This window comes from Coprinopsis cinerea, assembly GCF_000182895.1.
Source record: "Coprinopsis cinerea okayama7#130 chromosome 5 map unlocalized cont3.5, whole genome shotgun sequence".
Classification (NCBI taxonomy): domain Eukaryota; kingdom Fungi; phylum Basidiomycota; class Agaricomycetes; order Agaricales; family Psathyrellaceae; genus Coprinopsis; species Coprinopsis cinerea.
The window spans coordinates 2,741,835-2,754,845 of NW_003307540.1; the positions used below are offsets into that span (position 1 = coordinate 2,741,835).

General features: G+C 50.4%; 5 protein-coding genes across 5 annotated transcripts; 2 read left to right on the forward strand and 3 right to left on the reverse strand.

Annotated features, from left to right (window-relative positions):
- Positions 1-980: 980 nt before the first annotated feature.
- Positions 981-2,004, reverse strand: CC1G_13278 (hypothetical protein; the record flags this gene model as incomplete). The annotated part of the gene is made up of 8 exons (XM_001839003.2): positions 981-1,092; positions 1,165-1,275; positions 1,339-1,392; positions 1,452-1,529; positions 1,580-1,690; positions 1,751-1,801; positions 1,852-1,890; positions 1,943-2,004. 8 exons carry the CDS (start codon positions 2,002-2,004, stop codon positions 981-983), a joined length of 618 nt encoding a protein of 205 aa, XP_001839055.2.
- A 574-nt stretch (positions 2,005-2,578) lies between these two features.
- Positions 2,579-6,283, forward strand: CC1G_14707 (hypothetical protein; the record flags this gene model as incomplete). The annotated part of the gene is made up of 11 exons (XM_002911232.1): positions 2,579-2,609; positions 2,669-2,742; positions 2,793-2,932; positions 2,989-3,357; positions 3,405-3,552; positions 3,602-3,634; positions 4,228-4,694; positions 4,754-4,823; positions 5,785-5,863; positions 5,925-6,026; positions 6,084-6,283. 11 exons carry the CDS (start codon positions 2,579-2,581, stop codon positions 6,281-6,283), a joined length of 1,713 nt encoding a protein of 570 aa, XP_002911278.1.
- A 549-nt stretch (positions 6,284-6,832) lies between these two features.
- CC1G_13282 (hypothetical protein) lies at positions 6,833-7,475 on the reverse strand (the record flags this gene model as incomplete). Its single annotated transcript, XM_001839007.2, has 4 exons — positions 6,833-6,922; positions 6,992-7,203; positions 7,266-7,370; positions 7,433-7,475. 4 exons carry the CDS (start codon positions 7,473-7,475, stop codon positions 6,833-6,835), a joined length of 450 nt encoding a protein of 149 aa, XP_001839059.2.
- A 1,173-nt stretch (positions 7,476-8,648) lies between these two features.
- On the forward strand, positions 8,649-10,685 carry CC1G_10625 (hypothetical protein; the record flags this gene model as incomplete). The annotated part of the gene is made up of 5 exons (XM_001839008.1): positions 8,649-8,857; positions 8,922-9,079; positions 9,128-9,483; positions 9,549-10,468; positions 10,532-10,685. 5 exons carry the CDS (start codon positions 8,649-8,651, stop codon positions 10,683-10,685), a joined length of 1,797 nt encoding a protein of 598 aa, XP_001839060.1.
- A 600-nt stretch (positions 10,686-11,285) lies between these two features.
- Positions 11,286-11,749, reverse strand: CC1G_10626 (hypothetical protein; the record flags this gene model as incomplete). The annotated part of the gene is made up of 3 exons (XM_001839009.2): positions 11,286-11,294; positions 11,353-11,657; positions 11,707-11,749. 3 exons carry the CDS (start codon positions 11,747-11,749, stop codon positions 11,286-11,288), a joined length of 357 nt encoding a protein of 118 aa, XP_001839061.2.
- Between the last annotated feature and the right edge of the window lie 1,262 nt (positions 11,750-13,011).

Sequence of the window (13,011 nt, forward strand, 5' to 3'; positions counted from 1 at the left end):
GAAGTTGAGCTTGCATTTGTCGTTTTGCTGTGTGGAATGTGAGAAAGATTGCCGGGGGTTAGTACGTGGGCCGTGTCAGGCGATGGGCGTGAGTGAAGAGGAGTGAGGCGAAGTCTGAGATGGAGAGGAGACTTCGGGGTCGGAGGTTAGCCTTGGTCTCACGTTATAAGAACGTGTACCCTTCGTCAAGGTTCCTATGGCTGGCTAGGCCGACGGACCGGACGGACGCCTTGCGGCGAGAGCGCGACGTAGAGAGACGACTGGAGCTAAAGGCTCAACGGTCGAAGACGTGGAGAGAGTTAAGTTAGACTTAGGGGTTCGGACAGAGGATTCGATGAGGGGAAAGTCCTAGTCGATGGAGGAGAGGGGATTGAGTCCTAGTCGATGCAGAAGGGAGGATGGAGATCCTAGTCGAGATTCCGGATGAGGTATCTGACTACAAAACCATACAGTACTTATAGAGGACACGTCTAGAGAATCTTCGACAAGAGAAGTGCGGAGAAACGATGGAGAAACATGGAGGCGAGACTAAGATGTATGAATGAGAAATACAAACGACATGAAGGCGAATCGATCCAAGAACAACACAAGAGAGTCGAAGAAGCTATCTACGAACCAATCACAACATGATAAGAAAGTCTAGAGCAAAGACATGAAGTAGAAAGGTCGAAGACAAGTCTTGAGCAAAGAACATGTGATGAGGAAAGATAAGCCGAAGAAAAGAAAGATAATAACATCGATAAATCAGGAAAGTCGAGATATGACGTACGAGGGAACTTCGGACAACAACAAAGAACGAATACGTCTAAAAAGGGAACATACTTCCAAAGAACAATACAGAGTCGAAGGCTTCGAAATACCAAGCGCGCGCCTAAAGTCCACTAGACTTCCGGAGGATCCGAGATCACGGAAGGAGCCGAGTCGCGCGTCTTGCCTGATCCGGTGAAGTCTAGATCAGTAGACATTGACACGACCGGAGTCTAGGTGGCGGTGCGGCTGAAGACGTTGGGGGAGTCGAGGGTTCGAGTATGGCTGGAAGCGAAAGTCGAGACGTCGGGATGTGAAGTCGAAGTGTCAAAGTCTAAGCCGAGTCTAGGGAAGGCGCGAGTGTATATCAGAGTTCTGCTAAGTGCACGAGCCCTGACAGGCCGGGAGAACTCTCACCCTTTGGACCGGGTGACCCGGGTAAAGTCAGAATTCGGAACATCCTTGATCCGAGAACGCGAAGCCCCCGGTGCGCGATATGTGCTGTCGCCGGGGATATGGCAGTGTTTGCTGTATCGGTATATGAGGTGTTGAGTGCCTGACGCATCAAGGAAGCAGACGCGCCACACTTACGCGCCGTCATCTTCATAAGAGGAGATGCTTATGATGTCATCGTCTTTGCTATCGCTAATCCCCAGGTTATCATAGAACACCAATGACAGCGAGTAAAGAAAAGTGGCCCTTACGATAGGATCTGACTACGAACATTGCCCTGGCCGGCTGGAGTCATTGAGGGATGTTTACGCTCCGGACCTGCCGCGCTGCTTGTAATGAAACCATCAGCATCAGTACAACTTGAAGAAAGACAACGTACCCTGAGGCATCAGCTGAGTTGTTGTCATCACGAACACCTCCCGCAACAGGAGTCATCGTAGTCAACTCGTCCGCTTTGAATCTGGGATGGAAGCCGTTGTGTAAAGTAGCCCTGATCGGTGCATGCCAGCACAGTGAGAACGGTAGGATGAAACTTCAGGATGTTATTTACCCTTCCCACCCAGCGTCCACGTTGACGTCCATGGGATGGCCACCGAAGAATCTACGAGGTCATCAGAAAATAAAGCGCACGTACTGCGACAATACGCTTACCCGAAGTGGATGGGTCTCCCCCCATCAGAAGGGTTCATTCTGAAGCATGATGTCATATGGTGATGATACTATAAAGGCGAAGACAACATACCCGGGGGCAGGAAGAAAAGCGGACGAGTTGTTCGGGACATCATTGATTCGGTTTGAGGCCATTGTTGTAGGTAGAAGTGTTAGTGGTGGTGGATGCCTTGTCAAGAGTTTTAAATGGGTTATCTTTCGCAGTGAAAGTATGATATTTATAGATCATGGTGTGGACACGGCACAGTGTCCGGTGATGGATAATCCTCCAAGGGAGTCACAATGAGTAAAGGGGAAACATCTACGCGGTGGTACATACAGAATCATGGAGGAATATTGAGTCACTCACGGCCACTGTGGATTTGGACCGAGGGAAAGTCATTTCCGGTCCCTTGCTCCAAAGATGTGAAGATCCTGAACAGGAAAAGCTCAATAGATCCACTTACCCACGATGCGACTAAGGGACCTGGCGAAGGTCCGATACAAGCGAACGCTACTATCCCCGCTGCGGTATAGAATCGCTCCCTTGCAGACAGCCGACCTTTGGCTCGTTTTGGCTATACCGGACCGCAATTTGTTCAAGATGTGTAGGAGTACACGAGTCATTGCACACCTCTGATTCATATGGGCGGGAGTTTGGTGAGCGAGGTGATTATCCTTTATCATTCAAGTGTCGAAGGCCTATCTCGTTGTGTACTACACGATTACAATGAACGTGTTCTATAACCAAGATTTGGCAAGTACGCGGAGACCTGTGCTTCTGTTCAGTATACGCGCTTACCACAAGCTATAAACGCAGGACTCGTCCTCGACTCTCACATCGCAAGGGCAAGCCAAGAGGATGGCCAGCCAATGCTATTGGCCGATGCTGATGTGCGTATATCCGGTCATCATCCTATAGTGTTGCGCTGACGAGAAAATAGCCCAATTCACTTTCAGTTGTTCAGTTTGAGAACCCCTCCACCTATCGGTTAACGCAAAGAGACGATCCAGAAAGCGAAACCTATTTCAAGGTTATCGGTGTTCTTTGCTCGAAGGTGCTGCCCCCTTTTCAAACAACACCGTGAGTGAAGCCGCGAATTACACGAAAGTATTGGCTCAAAGTGTGTGTTTCAACAGGAAAATTCGAACTTTGCAACATTTGCGCAATCTTCGCCAATTTGTGAAGGTCACAGGCCTTGGATCGACTTCTTTCAGCCTTGCTGGGGGTGCGATGGAGTCCGTGGTGGAGCTGTTTAAACAGGCTCTTGGATCCGACGCACTCGTTGGGACGGAGGAAAAGCTTTACGAGGGGGATTTGGCGTTGGACTTTCATGCTCGCTACTTCACTGATCGAGAGGTCGCTCCTCAAGAGAAACACATACCATTTGACGACCTTGTGGATCCACAGCAAATTTTGGAAACACTCAGAGGCACACGTTTCATTCACGGTCCTGACAATCGCGTAGAGTACTGCGTAAAGAGAGTCGATCCCGACGGAAAAACTAGGTGAGTCTCTCTACATTATATCTCATCCCCAGTCTTACCCAAGGCAGATATGAACCCGTCGATCCCGCTTCAATCAAAGAAGGCGATATAGTTGAAGTCACACTTGCGTTTATGTGTGTTCCCATCAAGGAAAACCGGTATCGCTTCCTTCCAACTCTTCGCGCTGTTACACTTCTGGAGTCCAGAGTGAGGAAGGTAGGGCCATGTGTCGCGGAGGCCGGATGAATCGCTAATTCTAGTACAGGAATCTGAAGCAGCCCGAGATCAGGGGCGGTTTGTAACTCGCAGCAAAGACATTGTAGCACCGAGGACTTTGAAACGGAAGTCGTTGTTTCTTGTTGATATTTCGGGGAAAAGGGGAAGGATGGAGGCACCTGAGGAATCAGAAAGACCCATGACAGTGGACCAATATGGAGTTAATTGCGACTAGTTCTTGTGATATGGTATTCACCTTGACCAACTTCATTGTAATGTGGATGACTTCACGTCTTTTCTCAAGCGGCGTTATGTAACTGGGAGTCACGCATCGTTGAGCGGGTGCGAGTCGGAAAGTGGTAGTCACTTACGGTAGCGAATGGTGTACTGTGAAGCAATGTGCCCTTACGGATAGCGAAGCAATTGAACTTGAATACATAAACATATCCCAGAATGGAAATTCAGAACGCCATAAGAACGCGAAATTGCAGGCATCGACGATTGCCACTGTTACCTTGTTGAACGATATGGGGAACCTGGTCTCGTCCCCTTTGGGCGGGGACATTCAGTTGTTGTTGAAAAGACAAGGTTCTGTTTTTTCCTCTACTAAATTCAATTGGGTCACTCACCGAGTTAATAGGAGACAAACGTTCAAGTCTGATGGTTATACCTAAGGAGGTCTTGAAGCGAATCGTCGAACACGCCGGCATTTTTGACTTACTGTCCTTGTCTGGTACCAGTCGCAAGGTTCGCTTGCTGGCAAGGAACGAGGTCGATCGCCGCGTTATCGAATTGATGGAGTTATTCTCCCTGAATGCCCATACGACACTCCTACTCCTTCGTGATACAAAGGCTTACATCTCAGGGTCCGCCGTGCTCTCCATTATTGACCCAGGAATGTTCACACCGGGAGATCTCGACTTCTACGTTCCCATGGCCCACGCGCATAAGCTATGGATGTTCCTTTGGCGAAGGCATCACCACGGCTGGCACCAGCTCATCGGGGATCGTGATTTTCAACGTGCTGGGTTACCCATACCTGACCCCGATGATTACTGCGGCATCCCGGGGATCGCAACAGTATGGTACTTCAAGCACAGAGATACAGGAAAGGTTATCAACGTCATCATCACCCGCACGAGGTATGTTCAATCATTCTGGACGACAAATCCGACGTGAACGATTGCTGATTTCCGGGCAGCTCAGCACTACCGGCCATCATTCGGTTCCACTCCACTATCGTTATGAATGTCATCACGTATTTCGGAGTGGTTAGCCTATACCCGAGCCTGACAAGGGCAAGAGTGGGATTTACCACCAAAGAGGGTAGATTGGGGCCAAGGGACCTGAAGTGTGTGGAAAAGTACCGAGAAAGGGGATATATCATTTACCGTGATTCTCGATTGGACGACTTTGTGGGGGGTCACGAATGCGGACGTGACGGTCGCTGTTCCCTGACATATCGCTCACTCCACGACGATGAGGTCGCAGTTGCAGCGTTTGCCTCCTACATGCCCCAGAGGAGAGCCGACTTACTCCGGTCTATGGAGGGTGCCTTAGTATGGCGGCTGAAGAATCAACGATGCTACCAAAGTAATCAAGACGCCACGGCCCTGATAGTTACAAGCGAAGGAGACACTGTGATGTTGTAGCTCCTTGTAGTATATAGACATCCAATAGGACCATTCAAAGATCTTGGCAGCTGTAATCGAGTCATGATGAATGATTTGTTCTCGGATGCGAACCATCATGATGAGTCGATTAGGTGGCAAATCTGGGAATACCCCATCAATAAATCAGCCCCTAAAAGGGTGCTCGGAACGCGTCAAGGCAAATTCACTCGACTTCGACTTCTTGGGTATTCCAGTTTCCGCTTCCTCAATACCCCCAGTGTGTTTCGTTTGACTGTGACGCGGGAACATGTACTTTAACGACCAAGCCACCGACCAGCGCTTCTACAACAGTGCAGAACTGCAAGTCCTTCTCGACGGTGAACTCGGCGTTGAATCTTGGCGGGAGTGGATGCATAGCTCTCACCGCCAGCCACAGTTGCCTCCTTGCAATCACGCGCGGTGCTCTCAATATGGCAATTGTCGACTATCCACCGTCTGGTTCGGATGCACTGATTGCTTTCGCCTCAACCTTCGGTGTTCTCATCACAACAACTTCATGATGATGCTGTTGGCAGAGGCATTTCCTAGCTACAGTATGGAGCGCCTGACAATGATTCAGGGCGAGTACTACGGCTATCACGCTCATGCGCGGACCAAAGTTAGTAGGCCCCTTGGAGCCATCAAGGGCTTGCAAAAAGGTGAGTATGAATGATGGTCATGAGCACTACAATGCAGAACTCATCGTTATTCAAGTCGCAGGTGAACTTAAAGTGGCCGTCGGTGGCAAGGGGAACGTGAATGGCCAGCGCGCTAAGTCCGCAATTGATGATCTACAACGCTATACATTTGAACTAGCCGTCGGTATGTATGAACTTTCTCTTGAACGATGGCGGATCGTGTGTCTAAACAAAGAACCAGGGCGGGGCGAGCTTCAGAGGCGTGTTCTTTCGCTGGAGGCCATGATTGAGGATATGGCTAGTATTATTTATGGGGTCCGTGTATCGAAGAAGGAATCGGCTGAAACGGGTATGGAGAGGCTGGAAAGGATGATGGAGGCGAGACGGGGGGATGTTTGGATGGACATGCCAGAGACCTGCTACGGCGACTTTAGTGTTTAGTTGTTACGAACAATGGATGGATTCGTCAGCGCTACACGGATGTACAGAAATCTAAGGTAGGGCCAAAGCACATGCTTCACAGCAACAGCGTGACACCGCCCATTTTCCTTATATCACGAATGGCACCTGCAAAACTGAAATTCTTAGTCCCAAAACGCGCTAAATGGGGAGACTAGGCTGTTTCGGAGAACTCTATGGTTGCATATTTTCGATTTTCCTCTTAATTGGGCGTAAATAGTGTCAAAAAACTTGAGGTGGCTTCGGTCAGGTTGTATCCAGGCGTGACACCCTCTTATATCGCGAATGGCACTCAGAAACCAAGGATTTTCGCCCTTTTTTTCTGAGATTCCTAAACTTCTCCTATTCTTTAAGCACTCTATGGTTGCCGATTTCATTATTTGGTGGCGTGGTTGTCAAACAATCACGGTTAACGGATGGGAAAGAAACGACGAAGTCTAGGTTACGACATGGAATGGGGGAGTTCTCTCCATAGCAGACTGGTGTATGTAAGGGGACAGACGTTAAGGTTGACGCGGACAACAGACTACCTTAGATTCCAGGCAATAAAGTTTGATATAACAAACATGGAAATGTGCCAAATGCTAGACGCAGAACCAGCGAAGCGACAGAGGGTATAGACTATTCACTGGAGAGATCAAGCAACAGGGGTCAGCAAGGAAGGAGGCCAAGGGCGTCAGCGGGACATACAGGGACAGGTTCCTGAGGAGCGGCTCCATATCGACCGGTTGGATCGTTCCACACATGAGCATATGTCTGTCGCTGGAGGAAGAGCAAATGCAATCGGGTCACAGCGTCGTGAGACGCATTGTCTGGAGAGAAAACGGCGTCCTTAACAATGGCAGCGATATCATGAATCATGATGTCTTGTGATACAATCTTCAGGAAGCGATCTTGAAAGGCTAGGGAATTGGGGAGGTTACATAAATAAGATGAGAATGATGGAGAAAAAAAGACAACTCACCAATGGCAACGGCGAAGATGCTGCGGCGGATATGTGTGAAAAATTCTTCAGGCACCTTGGATGAGGACGCAGAGTTCTCCAAGGCCTTTTGGATGGTGTCGAGTTCTGTTTGGGGAGACAAATCCTATCAGTAATAATAAAAGAGAAAGGTTTAGACGTTTACTGACGAGCTAGAAGGGCTAACAAGTTCTCAAAGGAAGTGTCGGGCATAGTGGTCGACAAAGTGGCGTGAGATTGGAAAGCACGACGAAATTGCTGTATCTCGGAAGCGGAGGAGGAAGAATGATGCGCGACTGTCTGTTCTAGGACAGTGGCTCTAATAGAGCATGGGGAATTGTGGCGAAGGCAGCTGATGCACCCCGGGAAATTGGGAGACACAACGCATGGGACCAAACCTTGAGAACACAGGGCGGTGGTGCACGCTGTGGTCCGAGTCGATTTGTGTCCTTTGGAGAATCGGATCCAGGCCTTACGATCGAGCACAGATCGTAGTCCAGGGAGAAGGAGAGCAGAGTTGTAAAAAGACAAGATGACCTTCATTTCTTCCAACGAGCCGGGGGGAGGATGTCCGCAAGGAAGTGAAGACATGACGTCGATGATGATACTCTAGCAGGTTCTACTACTAGACCTTTCACTTATAGGCAAAGGCTAACGGCAGAGCGGCGGGTACAAAGTCATGCAGAGTCAGGACTTGAGGGTACGCAAGCGAGAGCGGGACGGAATCGATTGACCAAGGCACCGCCATAGTTGTCCGCGGAGTCATCTATCCCCAATTGGGAGTATTCGAAAATCGAAATTATAAGGCGTAGGCCTTTAGGCGTGGAGACGATATGTGGAAAAGTGTTAGCATGACAGAAAGGGAAGGACCCTGAGAAGGACCGATTGGGTTCGTCGTGGGATTCCGTTTGTGACGATCATGAGCGCCATGGCCGCTCACACACAGAGGCGATTATATTGGGGCGGGGGGCGGACTACTAAGGACGGACTGATGAACATCGGGCCGGGGCGCAGAGTCGTACGATGGCGTGGAAGACAGTGGATCATGTTGCAGGAGGGAGGGGGAGGGAATGCAAAGAACAAAAGAAAGAACGAGATAAGGAGTGCATGGGGAAAAGAGAAGGATCGAAATTAGAGGGACGTTGTTTGGGCGAGAAATTGGGGGGGGTAAAGAAGGTCGGAAGTCAATAGTCATAGGTATATGGTTATAGGTATAGGAAAGTATGGAGAAAGAAAATAAAAGAGACGGAAAGGAATCGAACGCAGGACGTCAGCAAACATCACGTGGCTTTCGAGCGTCGCGTCTTGGCGCAACGTTTTTCCGTGATAAAGAAACCGAGTCCCGACAGGCCTCGGAATCCCGCCTCAACAGGTACCGTGCAAGATATGCTCAAGGCCATCAAGAATAGTAGTGGAGAGCAGGAACGGAGGCATTCACGTGCAATGAGACTAGAGTACATGGAGAAACTCTACGCCTACCTCAAGGACAATACCCCGGCAGAATCGGAGACCAAAGATCCAGCTTCTCTGAAGAAGCGCGCTGAGATGCTCCAATTTGCCGCATTCGCGGCACTTGGGTTTACACTTTGGACGAGGTTGGTCTATTCAAGGTGTTTGTTTCTTCGGCCTGGAAGCTGGGACTAACAATGTCACTCTTAGAAACTGTGAAGCTGTACAGCTCCAAGTGAAGCACTTTGACTTTGCTCCTCCGCCCAAGCGTGCCTCTAATGGCGCTGTCTATCCTTTTTTCGTTGTCAACCTCCTTAACCGAAAGGGCTGGCAACGTAAAATGGCCAAGGGCGAGCACCAGCTTAATGGTATGTCTATTCATGGATAACGGTGCAATTCTATACTGACAAGACCAGGGCACACATATAATATATATCCAAAGCCGTACAGCCCCGCCATCGACATGTATCAACGCCTCTTGGACTGGAAGGAATGCTATGAGACACTTCTTGGACGACCTCTCGAGCCTGAAGACCACATGTTTCCCACCATTGGTGCCAATCTCGCTGTGCACCCCGACGATCCACTCACAAGCGATGCAATTCAGAAGAGGCTAACCAAGTTCACCAAAGCAGCAGAACTGGGGGAGGGTTTTACTACGCATTGTTTCCGACGAGGAGGAGCTCAATACCGGTTCATGTACGCTCCATTAGGCCAGCGTTGGACTCTGGCACGTGTTAGGTGGTGGGGAGGTTGGGCCCAGGGAGAGCATGTGAGTCATTCCCACTTTGGTCTCGGGAATACCATTACTGAGCAGTGAGCTCTACAAATTCTTAGCGCGATACATTGATTCGTTACCTCTTGGACGAGCTATGGATGTCCGAAGACGACCACCGAGACGCATTATGCCCGTTTGATGAGGATGCCAGCGATTCACACATGGGCGAAGGTCGACTACTCCAACCTCTGACTCAGGTCGACGGCCAAAGGCTCCTAGAGCGACTGGATGCCATTCAGCTTCTCGTAACCACATCGCAGAATGGCAGCTGTGCAGTACCCAGCGTCACCTGGCCTGCTGGATATTACGGACAGCATTCGATGGCTGGTTTGCAGAAGGCCTTCAATACACTCTCCCTTTCATCATTTGAGCCATCTATCCCCACAGCCGCTGTGTACACAGCTCCCACACCCTTGTACAATGTCTCGTACAACGTCTACAACGTTGCCAATCCTGTGTCACTCACGGGATTCCATCAGACCGCGACATTCGTTGCACCAACTCCTCGACCGCAACCAGTAGCCGGAATTTATCAGCCACCCATTCAGTCGCCCTATGGGTTACCACAAGTGACGAACCACCCTCCCAACGCCTCCCAACTTCCCCCAGAATTCCAATATGCCGCCTCCGTGATTCCTCAACATGCTGCAGACAACTACACACCGGCATTTGGGCCTACCATGCTACACCCAGATCGGACATTGGCCACTATGAACAATCCAGGTCCAACTCCAACCTGCCATCAACCTCTGACCTTTCCCTCGACCAAGAACCCTACGCGCCACCACTACGTTGTTCCAAGCATTCACGCCAGCAAGAAAGAGCTTGTATGGAAGCAGGTAATTGAAGATTGGCTCTCCCCAAAGCCCAATCGAGCATCAGTTCCACTCTCGCAATGGGACACGTCGCTATTGGCTGATGTGAATCAGAAGCAGAAGTATCATATCCGCAAAGTCATTGCTGAAGAGTACATTGAACGGTGAGTCCCCATATTCAACACCTTGAAGATATATATCTCACGTATGCTGTCCTGGAACCTCAGTTATCACTCCAGTGACGAGGAGTTCACATGTGCTTATCCAGAGCACGCCATTGGCATGACAGCACTGTACAAGGCGATTCTAGCCCAGAGGCAGATTCGGGGGGACTCGAAGAGGCGCGCTCGTAAATCACGGTCGCCATCGCCCGAACAATGAGCCACACCGATTCTCATTGAACTGTATCAGCTGCTGTAGGTCTATTTAATTTATTTAGATCATTCTTTGTCTACGTATACTACGTCTCGTACACGTCTGATAATAACATCCAATAGAGTAGAGTATTAACCGACACATGGTGTAAAACTATACAATACATTTCCCTCCATTCTTTGTAAAGTAAAAGAAAAATTCTATAGGCCGTGGCCGAAAAAGAAAATGTAAGGGCAATTGTACTTGGACCATAGCGAAACGGCTTTTCTCTTTCGCCGCACCGCACCATGCAACCCCTGCGGTTCAGCCAATGGTGTATCCGTCTGCACAGTATGTCCTTACCAAGTAACGGTTAGCCAAAGGAAGTCATGTACACTGAGAGTAATGCGAAGGCACGTACCTTATTGTCCTGCTTGCTGTGCCGCGATCACGTCTCGGCAACTCTCACATCTCATGTTTTCGAATTAAACAGGAACGCCCTAGAGCTCGTTAGCAGTGGGTACCAGAAGAAGACGGAAGAAAAATGGCAGAGAACCTCACCTAGTAATACTCGCCACTCCGGGGCGGATCGCGTTGGACGCTGCGTTAACGCCAGGGAGTGCCTTCTCAGTTGGTCTATTAAGCAGGGCCATTGTTAGCACCAGACATTTGTGGTCAACAAGCTTAAACTCACCCTGGTGACGCCTGGTCGTCCGATTCTTCGTGGGTGAAGTGCAAAGTCCGACATTGGAGGCGTTTCTAGGGCCTCCTGGTATGGAGTCTGAAACCCAGAGACACCAGACATCCTCCCTTCAGATACTACTAGTACGGGCGTAGGAGAGCACGACCCGTACGAACGGCCCAGCGTTATCGACAGGCAGATTTGCTTGGGATCCTGGTGAGCTTTGCAGTGCAGGCAGTCGGCCACCCGAGCCCCATTGCATTCACGATGGCTAGAGTACGGTGGCCTGGGTGGGCCATAGTTGGCTACTATTTCATCTGTGGCGTCATCAGGAGATACGAACTTACGGAGGAGATACAAACTTACGGTTGTGCACAGCGCGCTCGAAGACAGCGTCTTGAGTACCCATCGGTGGGCTCACCGTTAGTGGGCGCGAGCTGATGTGCAGTGGAAAGGTGTTGAGGGACCTGGTTGGGTAGAAGTCATAATTAGCGTTCGAATTTCGTCGAAAAGAGCGTATGCAACGCACCTCGTTGGCGTCCTGGATCCGAATGTACCGTAACACAGCGGCGGAAAATCACGGGGCCTCCTGGTAGAGAGTCTGAAACCCGCGTATACCGTCGTCGTGCTACGGAATAGACACCCTCATCGAGGCTCGAGAGTAGGTGCGAGCTGGGATACAGCATCCAAGCGACGCGTTGAAGAGCACCATGCAACGGAATGTCGAACGCCCGGCCCTGCCTTGGTGCCAGCACAGCCAGCGGTCTTCGTGGTGCTAGAGCAGGGAGATCTCGTTAGTGGGTAGATCTTGCCCAGCTGAGCCTAAAAACTGCCCACCCTTGCTCGGGTACAATTAGATCGCGGCCTATGCATTCCAAAGGCCTAATTCACCCACCTGCCTTGCTGATTTTGACCCTGGAGCTCGCTTTCCGAGTCGTTTCCGTTGCTAATTGCCCTCTCTTCCTTGGTTTGATCTGTCCGGACATCCGGAATCATTGAGACATTGCCCGCATTCTCGTCGGTCTGAGTGTATCTGAGACAAGCCTTTTGACGCAGGTGGCCAGGAAGGGAAGAGTAAAGAGACAGAGCGCCCATCGTCGAGCGCACACGATTTGTCAACTCAACGACGGCTTCTCTGCCAGAAATTACATAAAACTTTGACAGCTTGTTGGTTTCCTTCAGTGAACTGGAACGCGTTTGGGCGCTCCGGGCGACTCACGTGCCTTTGATAAGATAAAGAGATAAGATACGAGATTAATGAGATAAGATTTCAGGCCGCTTGGCGCGTCCCAAACAGGTAGCCGAGCGGGGTCGCCCACCGCGTGGGGTACCGATCTGTCGGGCCCGCGGCAGGTGCGGCCATCAGCCCCTAACCCGCATTTGGCCCTACCCGCCTAAATTTCTCGAGATAAGTCCTCAACGACGGTGTACATCTAGCATTGGTCGAACGAGTTCAGGCCCATATAAAGTATACATTCAAATAGCTACCCATCCAGCACCCGATGCGCTTGGGCGGCTGATGCTAAGTGCTTCGCGCGCAAAGGCGCAGGGCGCTGTGGCGGCGTGGAAAGCGCGTTGATGGGCGGTAGAGAATGTCTGATGGCGCGCGCTGTCATGTCAAAGGAGGCATCTGTGATGGCGCTCGTGGGTCACGCGACCATTCTTGCGACA